Below are 10,822 nucleotides of genomic sequence, written 5' to 3'. Positions count from 1 at the left end.
CAGATCAATAGCAGGGTGACCTACAGGCACTGCAAATTATAATGGTACATGCAGATCAATAGCAGGGTAACCTACAGGCACCGCAGATGATTATGGTACAGATCAACAACAGGGTGAACTACATGCACCTCATATTGTTATAGTATAGAACAGATCAATAGCAAGGTGACCTACAGGAATTTCAGATAATTATGATACTGATCAAATGTAGGTTGACCTTCATGTTCCTCATATAATTATGTTACAGATCAATAGCACGGTGACCTACAGGCACCGCAGATGATTATGGTACAGATCAGTAGCAGGGTTTACTACACGGACACCCTGCTATTGATCTGATTCATCTAAAACTGTTTAAAGTTTTGATTTTTCTACCCTATATACCACTTTGCTTCATATTCTTATTAAGAAAAAATTCAGACACCTAATTCAATGGGCATTTAAAAAGTCTGAATGCGAATACATATCTTTAAACTCTTTTGGGTCATTTTTTAGTAACAACAAACAAAAGAACTATGTTAATTGGACATGATTTGATAATATAACTGCCCTTGAATTTTTATTAGATAACATTTTTGTTCGCATTGGAGATTCCGCATATTGTCAAGCTATCGGAATTCCAATGGGGACTAACTGCGCACCACTTATGGCGGACCTGTTTCTGTATTGTTATGAGTTACAATTTATGATTAAAATCAGCAAAGACCCATCGAAACAACATCTGATACAAAAATTTAACAATACTTTTAGATATTTGGATGATATATTGGCTCTCAGTAATGACGACTTCAGTATGTATACTAAAGAAATTTATCCTGTTGAACTAACTTTAAATAAAGCTACATTGTAATACTAAAAATGAACACTGCCCTTTCCTCAATCTTGATATGTATATCATTAACGAGAACCTCAATACCATAATATGGTGTTTAAATATATCTCAACTTATAAGATTCGCTCGTGTATGTAACAACGTATTAGATTTTAGCGAGAGAAATTTGTGTATTACTGAAAAATTATTACACCAGGGTTTTCGATATCATAAATTAGTAATAACATCTTATACGTTCAGGTATTTCACATCTAATTTTTTATGGTAATATTCTTTACAAAGCACAAAAATGTCGGCATTCACCTCAAAAGCTAACACAACCTTTAAACAAACTTATTAAGAAGGGATATAGTTACGATACTGTTGTCAGGTCATTGAAGATTGCATATGTTGGCTTTACTATTGATTCACTTATAGGGTCTTTGCATCGGAAATAAACACATTTATTTTAAAACCAGTTGTTGGTATGATACGGGTTATGTTCTTCTCATATATTTGATGATGCTATACTACTAAACCACTACCGGGAGGTATTGTACTTGATGTTCATATGATGAAGACATAATCTTTCAATCATTTTAATTAAGGTCTGAAGCTGGCATGTCAGTAACGGCTAGTAGTTTTTGTTAATTTATGTATCATTGTCATTTTGTTTAGTTTCTTTTGTTACCTATTCTGACATCGGACTCGGACTTCTTTTGAACTGAGTTTTACTGTGCGTATTGTTGTGTGTTTGTTTTTTTTTCTACAATGGCTAGAGGTATAGGGGAGGGTTGAGATCTCAAAAAACATGTTTTACCCCGCCACATTTTTGCGCCTGTCCCAAGACAGGAGCCTCTGGCCTTTGTTAGTTTTGTATGATTTTTAATTTTAGTTTCTTGTGTATATTTCGGAGTTTAGTATGACGTCCATTGTCACTGAACTAGTATACATTTTTGTTTAGGGGCAAGCTGAAGCCCGCCTCCGGGTGCGGGAGTTTCTCGCTCTTTGGTCGGGTTTTTGTCTCTTTGACACATTCCCCATTTCCATTCTCAATTTTACATGTAAAATTATACAAAATTAAATTGGCAGAAAAACAAAGTCTAATTATAATTATAATTATTAATTAAAAAAATAAAAGATCTGACACCCAACCATACTTGTCATGACACGAACAGTTCAATCAAAACCTTCAGTACCTAGAATCTATATTTCAAAACCATTGTGTATTATTTGTGAAGTTGATGCGGAATATTTATTAACAAGGTCTCAGTATCTTCTAAAAAGGACGAGATGTTCTTTGACATATCCCATCTTTCTGCTCAGACACTGGTGACTTTTAACAAAGTCTGAGTAGCATCTGTGTAATTTTCTCCATTGAATGTTTTCAAAATTGCAACGAAAGAAATTGCTTGGCATGACTAAATATCTACCTGAAAGAATAATGACGACACCAATGACTTCCACACGTGAATACATACGTGTCCCCCTTTTAAATGAAACTACTGCGTGTTAGAAAATGATCTGTTATGTGGAGTAAAACGGTCAGAAATTGCATTCAATTCAATTCAAAAGTCCTTTTACACGACGCCACTCTTTGACATCATGAATTACCGCCCCCCCCCCCCCAAAAAAAAAGGGAAAAACACTGCAACATTCAAGGAAGGAAAAGGAAACTATACTCCACTACAACAATATTTGAACACCTGTTGAATCAGTTAACTTTAAGAATATGCCCCTGTAGATTTTTTTCTGGATTCTAGATTCGGTTGCTGTACAGTAAATAAATACCTATTTTCATACACATTTGATTTTGTTGATTTCGATTCATATTAAGGCAAATTTTATAACCATCTTATGACTATCATATGATATGTCATAGAATGTAAATCATAGCTGTCAAAAGATAGTCATACCTATGATGCTTTAAGAACAGTCAAAAGTGAAAATATGTAACTATGAAAATTATAACTATTACTATTCTTATCTTATACGAATATTTCATATGTTTTTCATTATAATGGACGCGATAAACATGAAATTATATATGAATAGGAGTTAAAATCTAAGTTCATAATTTGTTTAAATTTTATAGTTAGAACTTCGCGTTCATGTATTATTATAATGAAGTGTTATCTTATTGGGAATGCATTTAATATTTTGTACATAGAATGCCCGTGCAAACATGTTAATGAACTACTATACAAAGAAAGAATATTTAATAAAAATAATCATTACAAAGAAAAGGATTCCAAATTGTACGTCGCTGGAGATTCAAATTTTAAATAACGAAGTGAAGAAGAAATAAATCTTTACTATTTAGTGGATTAAGCGACAGAACAAACAGTGCCAAAAAGAGAGCAAGGAAGGCTGCATACAGAAACGGATTTTCTTAAAGGAGAGGTCAGGGCCTCGCCCCTTATGGAGCTATATATATAGTTTATGTATAGACTTTTAGCATATACCACTCCAAACGATGCCTAGTTTGGGCCCCCTTTTCTCAAAATCCTTGATCTTATTCTTCATGTTGCATGTTGCATGTGTGATGTCATAACATTCATGACAATCATAAGAACATCATAAGTCATGTCCCGAGGTGTCTTAAGTTTAGTGTACGATCAAAGTTATGAATATCATGACTTGAGACCCTTCGAATACATATCTTATGACATGATATTAAACCATTGTAAGACATGTCTTAATCATAAGATACTTTTGAAAACCAAGTTTCCTGTTTTGTTTTTCAATTTCCTCCTTGTCCCTGATATAAATAATTGCAAATCCGTGAACAGATCTACAACATTTTAAAAGTTGGTGCTATGTCAATGTGACCTGCAGTCACCTATCATGTTGCCTGCTATGACTGTAAATGGTATTTAAATATTTCCAATAAACAGAAATTTTCAACGTAATACAAAGAGGATAATCAAAAGATAAAAACGGAAAATCTGAAACCTTAAGTTAAAGTAAAAGGACAAACAATGCATATTATAGAGATGACAGACTTTATGATGTTAAGCACTAACTGATTCACTTGGCATCAGTATATCTCCATTTTTTGCCGGAATTAGTATTACTTGTAAATCACAGGGTATTCTATTGATAATCAAGAAACATTGCACTTTTTTATTTTACAGCTCATACATGCTCAAATATTTTTCCTTTTAGATATTTAGATCTATCTTTTTAGTTGGGACTACATAAACTTGCGTATACACTTTTCGTAGTGCAACGTTATTGACGTTGGGTGACTGGCAGTAACCGTTCACATAAGCTTTTATCCTCGTGCCATAAATTCAAGACAAATTGAATACAAAACTAGACGGTAAGGAACCAGCTACGGAACTTTGTTTGGGGTTTAATTAATTAAGCTACGGTAATTAAAGCAATTACTATATGAAGTTATAAAGTACATTACATACGCTAACTATTCATTATTATATAATATTTCAGACGATCGTTGGCTAGGAGACAAACCGGCTAACAAAATTGTGGTCTCCAAATTTAATAATATCTTTTAGATGAAAAGTGTCCATAGAAATTATATTTATAAAAAAAGCTAACATTGTCCCATAATGCTGAAATTTGATAAGCATCTACAAATTTACTGAGTGCAAGAGTAACTGTAACCATAAAATATTTCCATGTAAAAACCTCTCTTCGGTTTGCTTAGTAGTTAAGCTGAACAATACGGAGGATTTCCTCTTTCTCTTCATGTTGAAGGAATTTGATTAAGTCGAATTGTGATAGCGCAAAATCAGTCTCAACGTCAAATAAACTACCACTCATTTTGAACATTGGGATGGAAAATGAAAAAAAAAATGTTGTCATGTGATATATATTTGGGTCTACTCGAATATTACATTACTGTAATGAGCATGAAAATAAACTGAAAAATGTGGTTTCCAAAATATGTAGATCCAAACATGTAAATTCATTATTTTCAACATATGTTATTTTTGTTGTTTATTTTGTTTCTTTGAGTTTTTTTTGGGGGGATGGGTGTTGATGATCCCGGAATGGGGGTGATTGCCTTTCCACACTTTGAAAATTAAGGTAGGGGGCAAACACATATTTCTTTGTTTGTTTGTTCGTACGTATGGTTTTTTTTATTGGTGTGGTATTTATAAGATGAGATAAGATAAGATATTTAATTTTCCAAATTAGGTCCCTAGGGGGCATACACATATAACACATATAATCTCTACAACATAAAGTATTTTACAGGACATTCATATAATACACCTAAAGTATTGATATAGAGTGATACAGGCTATTAAATGTTAGATTAAAAAAAAACATTTAAGAGTTGTCCTCTCACTTGATTTTATTTGCAGTTATTTTTATTTTATTTTTTTTAATATTTTTGCTGGAAATGTATAATATATATTTGATTGTTTAGCTGCAACAGGTACCAAATGCTTGGGCGTAGGAACCTGGAAAGTGGACAATAGTATTTTGCCTATTGGATTTATAATGAAATACATTCATCGTCATGTTAAACTTATAGCCTCCTACTATTAACATGATTGTTATGACTTTTCGATAAACATTTAGAAGGCGTAACTTCACTCTCACCATAAAGAAGCCTTGGCGCAAAAGCTTTCGTATAAGTAGTAATCATCTTCTTACGATATCATATTGGGAAAAAGTAACACGTGGATATCGTATCAAGATAAGATAAAAGATGATAAGAAAAGTAATATTTATTTTGATTCCAGAGCCATATAACCCAAAAACCGACCTGCAAGGCATTAGTGAATATATAAAACAAGCAACTAACATTTAAATGTAAGTACACGCACATATTCAACATATACACATGACCTTAAAGCAGGAACAGTTAAAATATCAAAATTTAAAATTATTTTATTGTATGTCATGTGATAGCTTGAAAAGAATCAGCGATGATATTTGAAGTGTCTAACATGTATAATGTTTAAATGTTAAATAGCGCATTTATTGACGTTTCCTAAATTTTACGATGACTTTGAACGAAATATAATTCTTAACAAAAGTATTTAAGCAAATCATACTTATACAAAAATTTGAGTTGATCCCGATATGATATGTTATCGAAAAACCAATTAAGTGTTTGGTGACTTGTGAGTCGGTAACAATGCAAAGTAGCTTTTTATATGACTGTCAAACAATTAACTTTATATTCAAACTTCCTAAAGGGTATTTTGGAACGACCGTTGCACTTTTGTTTTTAGCAAATGTTAACATATTTAGCGTTGTACCTTCATTATTTATCGAGGACATTTAGGTTAATGTATCTGATGAAAATTAAGAACAACAGAATATAATCTCTTTCAATACACTAATTGTTGGGATATTTCTGTCTTAAGAATAATACATTTTCCTAAAATCTAACAATTTTCACGGAAATTTCATTACAAAAATTGGTCTCCTTTTACATATAGCATTGAGTCCGCGCAGTTTCAGAAATGAAGGGTAACATATTTCTACAAACAGGGTTATCCGTTATTCATTAACTAAATATTTAACAATTATAAGTGTATGTTCACGATTATTACACACATATCATGTAAAAAACCGATTTTGTATATTTATTTGTAACTTGTCTTATCTATCTTAGTATATTGACAGTTTCCTATAACATAAAACGCCACTAGAAAAATAAGATGCAGCCGTATAGGAGAGCATTTGCTCACAAAGTAACATTATAAAATTATTTTAAACAACAGTCATCTAAACTGCTTTTCTCGACGTTGTTTGTATTCAGAGGAACTTTTTACGTTTAATGATCATCCTGTAACTTTTTGTTATCATTATTAATTTTTACAAATATTTTTCTGTGATCTCTATAAAACCTGTATCATCCTTGAGGAAAACTTGCGTAATTTTGAAGACTTTTTTCTACTGAAGAGGATTTGTCATCGGTTTCCTTACTGCACTTGCGATTAATGTAATATTTTCTTTTCATGTCTGATGATGTCATCAGTGATAGAAAATATATTAATTTTAAGTAGTTAAAATCAATATATTACAAAGTGCCTTTGTACCGAATCATTGCACATGGTTACGAATATAGTTTGACAAAAAAAGTAAAAAGAAAATGAAAATACTAGTACATAGACGGTGCTTTTACTGTATATATATATTAACGAATAGATATTTCGAAATCAGTCGCAAATCTGGAACGCTTAAAAGATGATTCTTCTTAAGAAAAGGTAATTTTGTTATATTTTGAAGCGATTTTAAACGGAAACTTTTTCTGAAACTGCTAATGAAAATAAAGATAATAAGCATTAGTAATTTGCAACTAACCTCATTGTATTTGTATGAAAATAATCAATTACATCGCTGGCGGAATTATTTTCCTTGTGTTTACGTTTTTTATCTTGTTATTTAACATTTTATTTATCTTTTGGTTTTTGTAATTTGATTTCTTATAAAGTTCCTCTGAAAGTAATTTGTAAAATTATTCTTTTTAATCACACACCTTTCATCCATAACCTTTTCATCCAATTGCACTCATCTTTTCAAATCGTTGCTACGTACATGTATGTATTCTTATTTAACATAAAAACATAACAGGGCAAACAAAATATATATGTAGTAACAAAACCATATGTAAATAATTGAAAAGTCTATACAATTGACACGATAAAAAAAAAACAGTTGTCGTCGAATCTAATATTGAAAAGTTCCTTCATTTTTCTGGTTTAATAGTTGTTTTTTTAATCTTTATCTCTTAGAACTGTATTTTTTCCATATGTTTTCTATGTGTTGTTTAAACTTTATAATGTCAATAAATACGACCAGTCCGACGACAACAGAGATGAAAACGGCACCAACGAAACCAATTGTCTGAGATAACTTGCGATTGTCATAAGCCGATGTCAGCTTGCGAGTAGTTGACGAAAGCATAGTTTTATTTACTTTTAATTCATCTTGTATCTGTCGGATGACATGTTCTAACTTCTTATACAGTTCCGTTTTTGTTTGATTTCGTTGTATTGTCGATTCCCAATATTCCAGTTTTCTTCTGTAATCACATCGACAATTGCACATTTTTGTTGCTGAAATAGAAAAACTGTGATTTTCTGTCTTTGTCTAAAAGCATAATCGAACAATTGATTTTGATCAGGGGCTGACAAAATATTTTCAGATACGAAATACAATTTTTAAAGGAGAGGCGGAAGATATCAAAGATATATTCAAACTCAAAGGTCGAAAACGATCTGACAACGCCATGCCAAAAAGTAGAATTGGTTTATTGTGCGGTCTTTGATCGCACATGATTGCAAATTTAACCACAACTAACAACTTTTGACAACAAGAAATCTGGGTTTTTTTCTTCGATTTTCTTGTGTTATATGCACAATGTAAACATATCATGCGTATTTGCTACAACCTAACAGAAACCAACCAACGCCGACCACTTAATTTCAGATTCCTGACTTTGGACAGGCATTAATAGAATTAAGCAAAGTTGTAAAATGTTCGCGAGCGTCAACTCTCAGACTAACCTGTGACAGTGATGTAACAGCACAACATCACAACATCAGAACAAACTATAAAAATCATTTAGAAATAGATGACACATCCGAAGCACGAAAACAACATACATAAAGACAAAGACATAAAGCACTCATCTAAGAGTACTCGTAGTTACTGAAAACTAGTTCAAAGCCAATAACAACTAATCAAAAACGGGATTCTCTGTATGCAATGTAAATACGTCATAAACAGTCTCGTTCTGTGATCTTTGGTTTTCTTTGTCGTGTTTTGTTGACTGTTACTTGTCATCTCAATTTTTCTCGCACTTGGGTTGCTTTAAGAATGATTTTAGATTGCACCCATTATGCCTATGGTGGCTTCTTAGTTTATTAGGAATGGAAGCAACTACTTATGACTGACTGTGTAATGGTGTTCGTCTATTTTGGGTTGTTCTTGTATTGTATTGTACTATGATTTTCAGATGTTTGATTTTGTTTAGTGAAACAGTTGTTTTTTGGTATTTTTTTCTATGTCTCTTTTCTTCATGTTTAAGTTTCACATTACTACAGTTAATATTATGTAATCCTTTAAACATTTGAAAACTCGACCTTACATAAATTACTTTACTCATCTAGTGAAGGAATAGTAATGGTTTGGGTGACCGATTATGTTTAATAAAATGCATGCTACAGTTGTCCCTTTATCAAAACAATTATCTAATAAGATATTTGAATCGTAATCATAGTTTTTCAGAAGCGTAATTGTAAACAATATATAAACATACAAGTATTTACAAACAGTCTTGTAATTTTGGTCTCAGGTAATCCATCGATGCTTGTAAAACTGCATTCGTAATTTCCTTCATCAGACCATTTCACATTATCGAATACAAGGTTTGTCAAAGATACACCATTTGTATATTCAGACACTTTTACACTTGTGTTTTTGACAGACCTGGTCCATGAAATCTGCATGTTGTTGACGCCACAAGTAAGTTGAACGCTTTCACCCTCGTTGACTGTTACATCTATTAAGAAATATTAGCATATATAAATCATGTAAATATGATATCTGTGGTACATAATTTTGAAACTTCTTTTGGTTTCAAACGCTGTTTTATAATTTTATTTTTTTATACATATAATCTATGTGAATAAACATGGGGTGAAGAATCAGTTACTACTTGTTGTGCAAATCTATTTAATCAAAGGCATTAAGGAGCATTGATATTTATGTAGATGTTACAGTACAAAATGGAACCGAGTAGGTCCCAGAATCCGCCTAATAAAATTGCTAAAACAATAACTATTATGATTTAGCTTCTAATCGAATTTTTTTATTATGCATTTTTTTACTGATGCACTTATAGTGAGTAGAAAAAAAGTAAATGAAAATGCCGCTTGCAATTCTTCATTACAAACAAAATATGGTAAACTTTCAGGACATTCTTTTATTGATGATAATATTTGCTAATATTTTGTTTATGGAATTTTGATAAGCAAACAATGTTGACCTTATACCATGGATAGAGCTCAGGGAAATGCATATTACGTAAATTAACATAATTGTCTTCTTAATATTAATTTTGAGACGTAATTGATAATTTAACATGTTTGTGCTACATTTTGTATCAAAAGACATCATTAAGTTCAATGAATTAATTTTTAATCTGATAGACAATACATAAAATCCTTCCAATAAAATTTTGGTTTTGGTTTAAAAGGTCTTAATACTTGCTAAAAATAATTGCCGAAATTGAAGTATTTAACCATATACATGATATATAGGTTTCTATTATCTAAAAACAATATTAGTTTTGGATGATGGATCCTAATTATTGTCACATTAACCTTTTATATCTGTTTGGGTTGCTCACCCAATGTTGTCAATATAACAGAACTATAAACAATTGCCATACAAGTGGGCGGTTTAGCTAGCTAGAAAACCAGATTTAGCCCACCATGTTTTTTTCGGAAATGCCTATACCCAGTCAGGAACATGGCAATCGTTTTTCACTTGTTCTGTTGATCTAAAGCGTTTGATTTAGTCAGTTTTTATGGACTCAGTATTTTTGCTATACTTTTTTATCAAAATGATCTGAAGTGTATGTACATGCACTTAAGTCTTGTTTTGTTAAAACCATAAAGGACCTAATATGATACTGTAAATTCAAGAAATAAATAAATGTCACATTAGACATTTAGAAAAGACTCTACTGCGAGATCAATTCATAAGAAATTGGCCCTACCTCTTTACTGTTTGAATCACACAAGTTCAATTATAATAGTTTATTTCATTTTAAAGGAAAATCCTGTTATTTTGTCTTTTTTAGTAAACATCCAGTACAATCTAAGATCCCCCTAGAACAAATCCGAATATCCCCATTTCTACCAGTAGATATTGGAATTCTGATTTATACTGGTTTTTAATTAGTGTAAATCAGAATTCCAATTTCATTTCTATTGGTAGATAGTGGAAATCCAATTTGTATTCTGAGGATTCTGGATCCTACTGGATTTCAATTTGTACTGTTATATAGAC

The 10,822-nt window shown here is 31.5% G+C and overlaps 1 protein-coding gene across 3 annotated transcripts in view; it reads right to left on the bottom strand.

The window, feature by feature from the left end:
- Positions 1–6,371: 6,371 nt before the first annotated feature.
- The window catches only part of LOC127714841 (uncharacterized), a 64,747-nt gene continuing 60,296 nt past the window's right edge, over positions 6,372–10,822 (bottom strand). For all 3 annotated transcript variants that reach the window (XM_052220875.1, XM_052220876.1, XM_052220877.1), the window contains exons 5-6: positions 9,066–9,308; positions 6,372–7,860 (exon numbers count right to left, since the gene is read on the bottom strand). In XM_052220875.1, the coding sequence (XP_052076835.1) occupies positions 7,526–7,860; positions 9,066–9,308 (578 nt within the window). In that variant the 3' untranslated portion in view covers positions 6,372–7,525. The remainder of the gene's footprint in view (positions 7,861–9,065; positions 9,309–10,822) is intronic.

The sequence above is a fragment of the Mytilus californianus genome, unplaced genomic scaffold (assembly GCF_021869535.1).
Source record: "Mytilus californianus isolate M0D057914Y unplaced genomic scaffold, xbMytCali1.0.p SCAF_9, whole genome shotgun sequence".
NCBI lineage: Eukaryota > Metazoa > Mollusca > Bivalvia > Mytilida > Mytilidae > Mytilus > Mytilus californianus.
The sequence above is the reverse complement of the archived record's forward strand: the minus strand, read 5'-3'. Positions and strand labels throughout refer to the sequence as shown.